Source organism: Euprymna scolopes, chromosome 7 (assembly GCF_053919585.1).
Source record: "Euprymna scolopes isolate OS-2025 chromosome 7, ASM5391958v1, whole genome shotgun sequence".
Classification (NCBI taxonomy): domain Eukaryota; kingdom Metazoa; phylum Mollusca; class Cephalopoda; order Sepiida; family Sepiolidae; genus Euprymna; species Euprymna scolopes.
Genome location: NC_136488.1, coordinates 45537698 through 45553100, shown reverse-complemented (window position 1 = coordinate 45553100; position 15403 = coordinate 45537698). Strand labels below are relative to the sequence as shown.

The window sequence follows — 15403 nt, the reverse complement described above, 5'->3', positions numbered from 1 at the left end:
AAGCGATTCAATGCATGGTACACATTTATTGAGATAAATGTCAAATATAAATTACCTTATGTATATGGATGATTTAAAATTATTCGAAAAAACGTCAAACGCCAAGAAATAGTGATAAAGACGAGAATATTATTGTCAGATAAGACGGAAGAAGTCATAACAGTGCAAGGAATAGAGTTACTTAATCGGAATCACATCATGAACAAAATAGTGATAAAAATAGACACATAGAGGAGATAAGACCTGTGAAAATGTGAGTAGGAATGCTGGAGACTATGTTAAAAACAAATTTTGGCGCACGATAGGTCGCTCGTTTTTATACTATAACTTTCGTCTTCGTAGCTTGTTAACTGTTTTGGGTTAAAATAATAATGTTGCATCAGTAGATATTCGGAAGGAGGTTAAACCATAAGTTTGAGCAGAATACGTGACCAAGGGTCACGTGCTATATATTCTTGTAGTCAAGTGACGACAAACAAAAGTCTGTCACAAGTCTATGCAGAGGCCCGGAAAATGACGTCAAAGCGAGGTCAAGTTTTAGGAGGCAAATTCTCTGGGCAGCCAATAATGGCGATTGGAATGTTGTCGTCATCTAGGCAAACTAAAAAAAAAGGGGACAGCGACAGGAGAGTTGACACAACAACGACGAGAGGGGTGCTGGTAACACAGTCTTCTGTGCACCACCTACGCCATCCCCGCCACGTAGCCATCAGATTTATCAATCTGTCATTCAAGACTTGTATATAACGAAATAAACAAAGACATATTTTTTATAACCAGCTGCACGTGTTTTCTATTTTCACTAACGAGTGTCTGTCAAAGAAATGACAAAATTGTTATATTTGAAAGTAAATAGACATAAACACAACTGACGATTCGGCCATCATCATCATCATCATCATCATCATCATCATCGTGAAAAATATCAATATGAAGTTTTACTTTTGGAACAACCCTCGTCTGACAAAACACGATTCGGACACCCATGCAAAGGCATCGTTTATTAAAAGAAAAAGTGCATTAAGAATATAGTGACTATGTAGAAAATAAATTATTGAGCACAAAAAGTCGCTCGTCTTAATGGTAACACTTCCGTCATCGTAGCTGTTTAACATTTTAAATAAAACATATAGAAGGCTTCATTTTTGGAATAATCCGCGTTACTTTCGAAAGCGTATTTCACAAACGCAGTATTCAAGTGTACAGTAGTCTGATTATGACATTATTTGACATTAATAAGTCTTTACTTTATCTTCCGGTTTACTGCCAAACATTTTTGTAGAGATAATATTGGGCAAACGATTTTAAACGACTCAATTAGTCGTATTGACAATGTTATTTGTTATAATACAAATATTGAAGATATAAACATTTTCTTAATATTGACAGATGTAGACATTATCCTAAAATTGAAAACCTTAGATTAAGTTGAAGCTCTCTCCAACATGGATATATGAGTGCAACGCAGATGTGCAGATAATGATGTAACATTCTCTACTAAGGTAACGTGGGTGTTAAAATCTAGCCATATTTGTTACACTTCAAACCTCTCTCGCCCCTCCACCCAAAGAAACAAACAGATTCATATAAATTAATCCGACTGAAATTTTTTTTCTGTTTTAACAAAAGGCATCTATCACCGTTACCGCCCCCAACCAAATGCAAGATTATTGTTGTTTTTTTACTGATAATTTCGTCTACTATGAAATTAACAAAATCCCACCGTCTCGGCACTAACTTAAAAGTCCCTTGCAGCCACCCAAGGACCACACGTCCATCTCGAATGGTTTTAATTCGCTTAACTCTTCGACCACGTGCTGTTTTTTTTGCCTGGGACGCAACCCGCGCAAATTTGCTAATTTGCATACGTGCTTAAACGGCTGCTGCTATTCATCTATTCTTCGGCTGCTTCTAATATTTTCAACGCGCTCATATGCGCTCTCTTACATTAAGCGCAGTATACAATAACTTGGTAGAAATATAGTAATCTTATTACTAATAATTAATTCTAATTGTATCCGTAACAATGAACACTGTCTTCACGTTTCAGGTTACAATATTCTCAGACCTTACTTCATCCCATGTTCTGAAATTGCTAAGTTTAGCAAACCAATTTCATTGTGTGCAACAACTCGTTAATTTTCAGTGTTCTTTTTTACAAACCATTTTTCTAGATTGTTTTTAATTTTTATTATGCCTCATTTTAATATTAATCTTCTTTGATGTCGAAATGTACATATCACTTTATTCCAATCAGCACTGCAAACATATCCTTAGAAAGTCGCCATCTGTACCTTTCAGCATCTTTTAAGAAATATGCAGCGGCAAATCTATTTCATTTTGATCACACCAGGTGTAATGACTTTGCTATTTTTCTATGCTTGGATGGACAAACCCCTTCGAATGTTTCATTGTTTACAAAGTTTTACGCAATGACGAAAAGAAAATAGAAATTCAGAATTTTGACTTTACTTGTAACTGACTACAAATGCCTAAGTTTTTTTTCATGTTTAATAATTAAAGCTTTGTTTCAGTATTGAAATATTTAACAGTTGATCTCGGCTAAATTATGCATTATCCAATGTTTCACTATTAAACATTAAATGTTTCACATTCTCATGTATCTGTCATTTTTTTTTCTTTTCTTGGAACTTTACTCACACGTGGTTCATCCAAATTTTATTGGACGTAAAATTTATTTAATATTATCCTCTGGAAATTACACAGAAAACGTAACAGCCTGCGCATTAATAATGAAATTTCTGAATATTTTGTACCGGCATTAACATACATTTTAATATCGTCCAAAGATTTCAAATTAATTAATCTCAGCATATTATTAAGATTAAGTGTATATCTATATATTTTGCCTATCTGTGTGCAATGATTTATGTGAATGAGCACACTAAGTTCTGTTATGTATTGTAGTCGTATTTGCACGCCACCTTAAATATGAGCTATTCTGCGCTACGAGATGGATTGCCGCTGGAGGCTAAAATGCAAAATAAAATAAAATTGAGAAATCGCATTATGCGTAAAACAGAGAGCGATCTGCTTCAATTCTAATTCAGGAAAAGATCAGTGAGATACGTTTGAACGATAATAATCACAAGTAAGAAAACCAATGTGTTCTCTGATAATATCGTTGTTCGTTCGATTCTTTCTAAAGCAGAAATCGACCAAGTCAAAGAAATAACGTAATCATCAATAAAAGTCTCTTCAAAAAAAGATGAAGAGATAAGTTAATTCATTTAATAAAAAATAAGTAAAAAAATAAGCAAGATTGAGCAATATATAGTGTTGATGTTTCAAGTTGAGTCGCCAGTGATATAATTGCTTCATTGCTAGATTTGAGTGTATTATTTGAATTATTTAACATGCTCTGATTCCTCACCAATTGCATTAATCGAACCGAACGCACTGGGGATTGGACCTATAACCCCAGGAAGGGAATCACGTTATGCCATTGGTACTTGCCGACAAGTCTAGTATGAATTTTTGGAGCCTTAAATTTATCCGATAGATTACTACTTATGATATACATAGTATACATATATTTTGTAAATATATAAAGGGAGAGAGTAAAAATATATATATATATATATATATATACATATATATATATATATATATATATATATGCATATAACACATAACCCACCACCCATCTTAGGTGACGAGATCTTTAATTTTGTAAACGAAATGTTTTTGTGTCTTGAAATTTCAGTTTTCGAGGGAAATTCATGGCCTGAAGACGTAATCTCCCCGGCACGGGTGATTACAGAAACATGTATGCACATGTGTAGCGATCAATGTTTGTATAAATAAATTTAATATATAAATATATATATATATATATATATATATACGCAAACATACACGGATATATATATATATCTATATATCAATATATATATCACAATATATATATATATATATATATATACGCAAACATACACTGATATATATATCAATATATATATATATATATATATATATATATATATATATATATAAAGTGTTTGTGTTTGTGTGTAATGTGGGTCATGTTATTTACATATTTTTTAATCGTTTCTAATCAGATTAACACTCAAGATGAGGACCGTAGTTCAAATAATTAAACAAATACACTTTATTTATCCTCATCTTAATAATTAAAAAATGCTAGTTTTTAATTTATTAACATACAATCAGCATATATTGCTTTGATAAGAAATAAATGCGATGCGCTACGTACAACTTGCCTCCAATAAGTTGCATACTTTTTCTGTATGGACACTTTTATTGCTAGTACACCCATGAAACTCTAGTCCAATGCGAAGTACTTTAATTCGGTTGCAATGTACTTTTATCAGTCTAACAAATTCTGGAAGACCTCATGAAAGTCTTCTTGTGTGAGTCTACCAATGACCTTCGCCACAACCTGTTTTATCTGCTATATTGTCTCATAACAACAGTATCTAAGGATTTCCTTGAACTTATGGAATAACCAAAAGTCATAGGAGCAAGATACCGACTATAGGAAGAGTGAGGAACTGTCTTGATGTTCATCGTAGTCAAATAGTCTGTGACAAGGATGGAGTTTTGAACGGGATCATTCGCACAAATCTTCCGCATCTTCAGTTCCTAGAGAATAATTGTGTTTACAGTTCACACACTAACATTAAACTTTTTTTTTAAACGGTGGTCACCACTTATCAAGACCCGGAAGCGACTCAGGGATAAGGGTTATTGCAAATACATTACGTTAGTGTGGAGATTTAATGAAGTGTTTACTTAAGAGGGCGGTTTATTAGGAATTTGTTAACGTTGGACATCCAAGTTGTAGTCAGGTGCGAAGCAGGCAGACGAAACAGTTCCGTAGGCGTGCAGTTCTAAGAAAGAAGCTTGGCTCATGGAATCTACGATTTGATTTAGGCACAGATAAAGAATGGGGGAAATTTTTCACAGTAGATTCAGCTAGACGGGTGTTTTTCGTGAAGGATTGGCGAGGGGGGACCAGAGATTGAAGTTTAGACGAGTATCTGCCATGGAAATAACGATAAAACAAGGGTAGGCTCGCAACGTCTCTTCTGTGGGAGAGAGGTGGCAGGGTAGAGAAAAGGGCATCCCCCACTAAGCCACGAACTCTGTTTTGTACTCTGTCAAGGCAGAATAGGCTGTTTTTAGCAGCTCCTGTCCAGATATGGCAGCAGTATTCCATCCTTGGACGTACTTGGCTTTTATATAGATAGAGAATTGCATCAGTAGTGAGATATCTTCTGGAGCGGTAGAAGGATCCAACCATATTTCCAGCGACCTTGGCAACATACTTGATGTACGTGTTCCATTTCAGACCAGGAGTAAAGAACAAACCCAGAAGCTTGTCAAAACATGGGGCTTCTCCTAGACTAGAGCCATCCATTTCAATTGATGCCAAATGGGGATCAGAGCGTTGATGATGTAAAGATAGGAGTGAAGTTTAAGATGCATTAAAGGTAACCAGCTTCGTCTTCCCCCACTGAACAACGCGGTCCAGATCAGAGGAGAGAGAATCAGAGAGAACTTTGTCATTTACAGCCTTTGATGTGTTGCCATAGATGGTCGTGTCATCAGCATAGATGTCAACGAATAATTTAAGTATGAGTTTAGGGAGATCATTGATGTAGATCAGGAAGAGAGTTGGGCCCAGTATTGACCATTGAGGGACTCCAGCATTAATACTGCAGGCCTTTGATTTTTGTCCCTCGACCACTACTCTCATGAGCCTATCGGAGAGAAATGATTTAATGATTGAGAAAACATTTCCAGTTATACCATAGCTGGAAATCTTGTGAAGTAGGCCCTTGCTGCACTTACTGTCTCTATAGACACACAACCGTTCTTATCCATGAAGTTCTTTATTTAGCTAATTGACTCTGGAGTTATGACTTCTATTATTTTCTCCTTTACCTCTTATGCTTCATCACAGATTCCCTGATGTTATTGAATATCTTCTGACACTCAAAAACCGATGCCCGATTAATGCAAGATAGACCGAAAGAAGTGTGCAGCATTACATACGTTTCCGTTGTGTTTTCCAAGTTTAAAACAAAATTTTATTGCATATCCCTCTTTCTAAATTGTCCTCGCGTCCAGATTACACTTTGGAAACTCACCAGCTGTTACAATCAGGTGTTAGTATGGTGCATTCTAATTCCTGTTGCAGCTGTTTATTTGAACCTGAAATCATAAAAATTGGTCAGTCATCTCATAAGATGTACAACATAAATATACCACATTTTCAAGTGCCATGGGAATTTTAAATGTCCGTACAAAAAGTCTGGAATTTATTGAAAACACCTGATATTATTACAGAATAGGTCGTTTCCACAATTATTACATGAAATGTAACATTTTTCACTGTATAACCAAATGATTACGTCACAGTTATATGCTTGATGCATCTGTTCGCTTGTATACTTTTATAAGAAAATGCGTGATATAATCCCACTTTCTTAAACCTAAGCTGCGATATAGTCTTATTTTATTAGAGATAAGCTGTGGTGTAATCTCATTTTCCTGGACATAAGCTGTGGTATACCATTTTACTAAACGAAACCTATCATACAACCGCATTTTCCTAGACGTAAGCTATGATATAATAGCATTGTCCTAGACGTAATCAGCCATGTAATCTCATTTTCCTACACGTGAGCCATGATATAATTTTATTTTAGAGACGTGAGCTGTAATATAATACTATATTTCGTACACGTAAGTTGTGATATAATCTCATTTCCTTAAAGGTAAGCTGCGATATAATCTCATTTTCGTGTATGTACACTGCGACATAATTTCATCTTTTAGACGTGAACTCATGTTTCGTAGACGCACGCTTTGGTATATCATTTTACTAAACGTAATCAATGAGATAATATTATTTTTCTCGGCGTAAGAATAATCACAAGAGTATCTTATCAGATAGTTAACGTCGCCCGATATGAAACCTTATTCTGGAATCAAACTATGAGATTTCTCCTCGTTCTGCTTAAAGTAGAAGAATCCATGATTTTGAATATGTCTATTTGAACATATAATTTTAAGTTGTTAATTTAATGACTGGATTTTACATTTGCATTTGCTGAATACTCTTATGTTTATGCTTCATTATTTTCGATTATGTTTTCTCTATTCTTTACACCCTGTATAGGACACACATGTAAATAACCGAGCTCATATGATAATATATATCAATAATAAACACCAGTGGTACAGATTCTCTAATATACATGGTATTAGGTTATTGGTTGTCTAAATACTGAATCCAAAATTTAGTTGAAATACTCGAGATAGGATCAGTAAGCTTTTTTTTAATATAATGACAATGCATATGTATATTTCAGTTTACTGTTACTATTTAGAATTTCGATGTGATGCTCAATTTAATGAACTTTGTAAATCAAAACAATTAACCCACAGATAAAACTCATGATGCTGTTATTCAAAATGGTAAACAACTGCCCACATTCAACCTCGAAAGATAAAGGATATCCCCTGTAGGGGCAGCTGCACATGTAATTGTGAGACAAGGGTTGCGCAATCCCAACCACACCTCTTCTGAATCGGCACTGCTTGAGTCCAGTGGCAAGGAGAAGTTCAGGACGACTAGAAACAATACTGAGATAAACGGAGAGCATATACAACACTTGGAAGTTACAAGTGGTCACCCATCTGATACTGGCCAGGCTCATCGTTGCTTAACTTCGGTGATCTGAAGGGAACCAGTGTATCAAACGTGATCAAGCCGTATTAAAATGATAAATAGTGTAAGCTATTTATTAAATACGATTAATCGATTATAACATTATAGATTATTAATAAACAGGCTGAATATATATTCCTGAATTTTATTTCATGCATTCACAGAACTCAGGCAGGTAGTAATATTGCTGAACATACTGTCTCTGGGAGTAATGGCAATATATCGGGTGAGTCTATACTTCGCCAAGCTTAAATGTTGACGCCTTTTCAATCGATGCAGATTACGATTATCTACGCGACTCACAAACATATTGTAAATGACGTTATACTTTAAATTGCCCTGAACTAAAATGCGAAAACGAGGATGTTTTGGAGTGTAATATATAACCTCTCATCATTCTCTATGGAATGATGCTTATAAACTAATAGACTAAACAATAATCCTTACTGAGAGCTCTTGTAACCGTATATAATGCACACACACCAAGGTATGTTTGAACGTGCCCGAGTAAATGAAGATAAAAATGGAGAACTTTATCTAAAACCCGTATACAATTCATTAAATTTTGCTATATTTTTATTTCTTGTGATGCCATTTCTTCGCTAAATGTAACGCTTGTTAAATGTAACTTTATAAAATAATCACAAATATATCCAACAATATTTAAAATGTTAATATGATTCTACATTTCGTAGTCTGTACGCTTAATGTCACTATTTGGCTCATTCGTTCGATTTTATGTTGCTGTATGTAAAATTTATGTTTTCTTTTCATTGCAGGCATCCAGTTACTGTTTGCTCGAGACTGTGCCAAATCATACCTAGAGGAGAAGTGCATTGTCAAAAACCATACAGCCCACAGGTTAAAGACGGTCTGCTTTCGAACCTGTGACACGAACGGATGCAACAGTGATAAGCTCAAACCAAGGGGAACAGCAAATCAAGTTCAACTCCCATTCTTCGTGATCCTATTAACAGCTGGACTCGTTTTCATGTTATTTTCTCGGGGATAAATATGCCTAGTTGAAAAAAATATGAATCGCAAAATTGACAATACAATAAACAAAATGTAATCACAATAAAATTAAATGATTACAAATATATAAATATATACGTTACAATAAATAAAAATAAAATGATGAAAATAAAAGAATGCCAGAACAAGACCAGGCGCGCATCAGAAACTTGGCGTTATATTAATGAGGGGGGCGCAATCTAAAGATGAAGACTATGATATTTAAATGTTGAATGAATGTAGACTTACTAAATGATGGGTTCACTATAAATGTAACGACATATAATGTGAGGAAAACGCCTTAGCAACTTGTATAAATACGCAGATCGGTACGTAAATTAATTAACAAATGAAGAGAAATATCCGATTAAATACATAAAGAAAACACTGAATGATAAGATCTATAAATCACCCCAAATTTAAAAGACGTCCTGCTTTAATAAACCTTTTTAAAAGTGATAATCAATTGATAAAAAGAAAACACTTGTATACTTCATGCATATAAAAAAAAAAACTTGGAGTGCTTTTTATAAAAACAGGAAACGATATATATATATATATATATATATATATATATATGCATACGTAATGAATAACACAGAAACATAATCGTATTATGGAACTGATAATTTTCACAGTTTTGAATAAGGGTACACTTTCTGAGTTAGATGCTACTTACGTAAGTGTAATTTCAAATATTTATCAGAACTAAATTATCGATGGAAAGTGGTATCTGTTAGGTCTGATAAACATGGCAATTTTTGATGAGGAAAATATTTAGTTACACGACTCTGAATAAATAAAATGCTATTATATATAAAGTATAAGTTATATGTATGACATTATGTTTCTTAACTTGTATGATGGAGAGTGTTGATTTTCATTACTCACATTATTTTAGCTATGGTTTTTATTTCGGGCCTTATTCCCACAAGGTTTCGGCCGATTCTATAAATTTGCTGATTCATAATGTATCTGCAATGTGTAATTTTCCTTAAACGCTGATGAAACCAAAATATTATCTGACAGAAGGCGGTGTACTACAAATTACTTTCTTTAACTAAATGTTTCAATTTGATTATACGTCGCTTTTTCTCAAAAACTGAATATTTAAGAATTATTAGGTCGATGCAATAGTTTTTCAGATTTCAAATTTTATCCTGAAAAAAAATGTATTATTGAAAAACTATATTACAAGCAATAACCACCTATCACGTGGTCAAGGTGTTATAAATGATACACTTGTAAAATTGTTTAGGCTTTGATGAGACATATTCATATGACATAAGTTCAATCCCCTTCCGTGATGTTAACCTAAGGCTATTATAATGGTTTGTCATCTTAGCAATAAGTGATAATCCAAAAGAGCTAGACCAGGAGAATATGCAACTTGCTGCATGATTTCCCTAGAAAATAGTAGGACATCTTGATAAGTAATAATATGCTCGGTTTTGTATTATGACTTTTTCTTTTGACTTTAGAAGTTCGATTTTTAGTAGACATGAGAGAGAATATGCCAGAAAAAACTGAATGAAGTTTTAATAATCTGAAAAATAGAATTGTGAAGGACTCATCGTGATATGTTTCATTAAGCATGGCATGAATTACAATACTTTTTTTTTAAATTGCAGACCAGTGTATACTTTTGCACAAGCATGACATTTATAGATACTATTTTTACTTATAGATTACGACAATCTACTCAAACTGTGGTTGCACTACTAACCAATTATGTGGTTCTCCTAAGTTATTACATATTTTAAATAATGGAAAATTGTTATTACATGTTAAGCTAAAATTTCCGCCAATAAAATATGATCACACATTTATTGCAGTATGTAAGATTGAATGCTACCATGATTTGTTTATACGACTACTGTTGACGTAACATGCGCTTATTTACGTAATAATTCTTGTATCATAAATAAGTTATTTTAAAATAAGTCCAACATAATGTTTCCATTAATTCTGAGCATCATTTCTGACAATGCTATTAACTTGGACTTAATAAACAGTGCTTAAATCGAACTTTGGCATCTGTCAAACGTGCAATGTTATGCGGATATATCAAATAGTTTCAAATGTTTTTCATTGTCCCTTTGTGTTATATTGTGTGTCATTTAAAAAGAATTTAGGTAAACGTAAGTCGATGTGTTGGGTAAAAGTGAAAGTCAGACACCGAATTAGTCGGCAACTGTGAGGTAAATACAACATAAGTTTTAGTTCAGCGATGACATAACAGTTAAAGGACAAAGAGAATGCTTAAAGTTCTCCGCTGCACCTAATAATAACATCAGTAAAAAAAACATCTATTTACATTATATGCTATTAGAGGTGAATACGTTTTTAATAATGAAACTTTCTGACTACCTTGACTGCGTTGAACTATTCCTTTCAAATCACAAATATCACTATTAAAGACTAGCTGTCTTAAAGCTGTCTTGAATAAAAGAATAAATAAAAAGTATAGCTTGTATAAAGATGTGTGAAAACCCAACTATATAAACAAAACGAGGAAAAGACATGATTTATATATGTTGAAATAGTCTACATTATTCGCTGATAATCAGCACTTGGAGTTGTAAAAAGAGCAGTAAAATATAAATTTACACTAATTGACATTTCAGGTATTTCTGATATAAAGGCTTTTATCATTTATGTATCGCCATAGAGAAATAGCATTATAATTTCCATTATGACAAAGCAATATTATAAGCATATAATTAACGTCAAATTAGGACAAACTTAAAATGCATACTGCTAACTTAATAATTCTTCAAATTTATTAGAGAGGACAGACAATAAATATTACCTTCCTTACGTTCATCATGACCTGTTACCAGCAGTCCTAATGGTCGGCGTGGCCTGTTTTTACATACTATTCTTTTGAAAATTTTCATTTATGAACTAAAACATACAAAATCAAACTAGTTACCAGATATTCTTGTATATTCCATATTATCATAAACAAATTCTACCGCATTTGATGTTAAGTGAAAGTGATAAAACTTTGTTTCGAATAAACTCAAGTGGACCAAGATTATGCTGAAGTTCGTAATCTTATAAATACGATAACTTTATATATTAAGCGCGTAGCTAAAGCTGAATAAAACAGTACTCGTTGAATAATACGAAAATACGTGTCAGAAGTGTATGTCATAATATATAAGTACAATCTGACTAATTTCACCATCGAAACTTCTAGGGTAATTTTCTCTCTGGGATCCTTAATTATGTGTACAAAACAGTTTTTTAAATATTTTCCTTAAATGGACATTATATTAGCTTCTTGCTTGTTTTGAGATTGATGTTCTTAATCATTGCATGAATAAATAAAATGAAATAATATGAATACAGCGACCAAAGACAACTCCAAGTTATAGTATAAAGGATAACATCAATATGATGTAATACTAAATAAATTATATAAAACATTAGTGCGAAAATATTTTGTACTGCTTTAAAACTATCAGAATCCAGTGGCCTTTATATATTATTCAGTATGATGTATTTCCTTACGTTAATTTACCTGAACAAAAAAGAAAAAATATTTTTTATTTTACATTTTCTTAAATGTATAATTAAACATGACATTCGCTAACTATTCATTCGATAATTTGGGGGTTTATTCGCTTATCTTTAAACTTGCTTTAACCGGTCAAAATTTTCTGGATGTTTTTTTTAAATAAAAGATACATGTGAAATGTCTTCGTTTTTTAATTTTATTTATACAAACTCGCATTGGTTTATAAAAATATAAAAGATATTTTAATAACACGTCGTAATATATTGATTTTATTGTAATATTTTTTTTCCAATTAACACAATTAATTACGTTCTATCAAAACGCATTCGCACTTTCAGAGCATATATAAACATTCCCAAGCCAAATATATATTTATTTGTTAAAACGTGTGTTTTAATCGACAAACATATAAATGTCTCTGATGAGTTGTTTCGTGTTTTTTCATTATTCAACAAAACAGGTGTAAGACATAAAAATAAGTATGAATAAAAAATAAGTATATGTTTTGCTTCGGAATGTTTGCTACTGATACACACACATCCACCCACACACACACCTATATATATATATATATATATATATATATATATATATATATATACATATATATATATATATATATATATATGTATGTGAAATACAGAATATATTCAATCCCTATTATATGTTGATTTACACTTTTCTCTGTTTCTTTAAAACAAATTATATTTGCACGCGCTTCGCAATTTAATAAACATGCAGAAATAGGTTTCTGCGCATTTTATCTGTTTTGGAATTTTCCCCATTTAATCTCCAACCTTAGATATCTTCTGAAAACGTTTATTGAGCCGACAAAAACCGACCAATGACTCGTTAATTTTATATACTTCGTATGCTTAATTGTTTATATAGTGTCTCTTTAAAAGATATCACTGGGCAACATCATTATACGTTATGAATGTTGTCTAGATTTTTACAACTGGTTTATAGTATTTTTGCACTGCTGAATCAGTACACGGCATTCTTCTCCCCCATCAGGTCAAATTCTTATTCTAAGTTTATTTGAAAAATAAAAACAGATCATGTAACAAAATCGATTTCATTTTAATGGCATTATAAACTAATTTCATCCTTAATATTTAAATGAAAAAAAAATCATCAACATATCGATTACCTACTAGAAAAATAGCTTACTGTGTACTAATTAGTGGGCATTGATGAAAGTAAATACGCGTAAATTGCATGTTGCTTCACTATGCTTAAACTTCTGTTTTTGTTTTAAAACTCCTGGAACTCCCAGTGTCAGGAAAGCCTCTGTTCTTATAAATAAGGCTAGACTTTCTATTTCATTTACCACTTGGAATGCTCTGCGACACGGCAGTATCTCTACAAATCCCAAAGTAGTCAGCTATCTTGAGCGTCTAAACTCAACCGATACCTGGTCTCGATGTCTTTCAGGTCATAATGGAATATCCCCTCTGCTCGTCATGGATTGGGTTGAGGTTCTGAAGAAACAGATCCATATGCGCAAATTGATAGTTCTTCTTGATCGCCTTTTATAGCCTTAGTTTCTGAAAATTCCGCGTAATTTCTGGTCTTATTGTTGCCAAGAAAGTTCTAAAACAAATGCCTTTCACACTTTCAGTTCCACTTCGTTTATTGAGTTTTCGAACTCTATATACCTGATGAACTGCCTGATCTGAGGATTGTAAACCTATCAGCTTTCATCTTCCCCAATCTTAAAAAAGACTATTACAAGTAAGTGAAGCAGTCGCCATCCTTATTCATCGCCCCAGTAAACTACTTAATTAAGCCGAGCTTGATGTGCAGCCACGAGAAGAGTATTCTGTCTTTGTCCACTAGAGAGTCGTTGATGGCGTTTCTTTCTTTTCAAGACACCAACTCCTCTGCACTGGCCGATCATTCTTCCTGTAATGCCGAGCACAGTGCCGTGCCAATATTTGAAAGATTTCGATGTTTTATGACTTTAAACTGATCTCTTTTAAACATAAGCTCCCAGAACCATAAGACTTAAATACTTCTTGTCATTATTATAATCATTTCCAATCAAAATAAGTCTGTAACATAAGATTTTACCCTCTGAAACGTATTCCAAAATGCTTCACACATGTTCACACATGCGAACAAATATGTAGAAGGAAAATGTGGCTATAGCACAAAAATGTGACCCGATTGGAAAATCTAATAGGAGTTTTGCATGCAGCGCACCAGATTCGTCGTAAACAAATGAAAAAAGACACTGACAACAAATTTATTTTTGATGAGTGTATTTAATCGTTATAAGATATCGTGCATTATATCCTCGCATATATATATATATATATATATATATATATATATTAATTTGTATGTAATTTACTTATTCTCTTTAATTTGTGCGTTTTATCTTTATTTTATTCAAAGTAGAATAGTAAATGTTAAGGTTGCTATTCATATAATTCTTTTTTCTGTACCCTACATTTGCACTAAAATGTATGAAGGAATTAAATAGGTGGCAAATTTATAGACGTCATCATAAATTGACATTTCCGTAGCAAGATCCTTGCTCATCTTAACGTTTTACAAGCTGATAAAGTCTAAAACACATGAAGTCATTCGATAATCAAGCAGCCAAAAGAAACAGTTATTATAAAGTTTGTGAGCGTTTGGTGACCGCTCCAGTAAAGGGATGGAATTTTATCTACTACTTTGGTTGTTCGACATGATTTTGGTTGATGAGGTAAAATTATTAAACATTGTTGGTCATCTCGTCAGCATCAGACAAGGCCAAACTATTTGCCAAGAACTTTGCGGCTAATTCTACCCTATGCGACAAAGGCTATCAACTCCCCGTATTTCCTCCTATAACACACAACACACTAGGCAACATACAAATATCTGTGCGTGAGGTCGCCAATCAAATCAAGAACCTTGATTCCAGTAAAGCAACTGGTCTTGACGGCATTCCAATTATAGTGTTAGAAAAGTTTCAACCAGAACTTGATCCATACTTACAAAACTGTTTAAGCATTGCCTTAAGGAGAAGTGCTTTCCAACACCCTGGAAAACCTCATCAGTATGCCCTGTATTGGATAATTCAGGTGATAATTCATCCCCCTCTCAGTACAGACCAGTAAGTCTCTCTTGTGTGTCATGAGTAA

General features: G+C 33.1%; 1 protein-coding gene across 1 annotated transcript in view; it reads left to right on the top strand.

The window, feature by feature from the left end:
- Positions 1-12445, top strand: part of LOC145279701 (U-scoloptoxin(05)-Sm1a-like) — a 391630-nt gene extending 379185 nt beyond the window's left edge. Inside the window, exon 3 of the mRNA XM_080130981.1 lies at positions 8503-12445. Within this exon, the coding sequence (XP_079987107.1) occupies positions 8503-8735 (233 nt within the window). The 3' untranslated portion in view covers positions 8736-12445. The remainder of the gene's footprint in view (positions 1-8502) is intronic.
- Positions 12446-15403: the final 2958 nt, after the last annotated feature.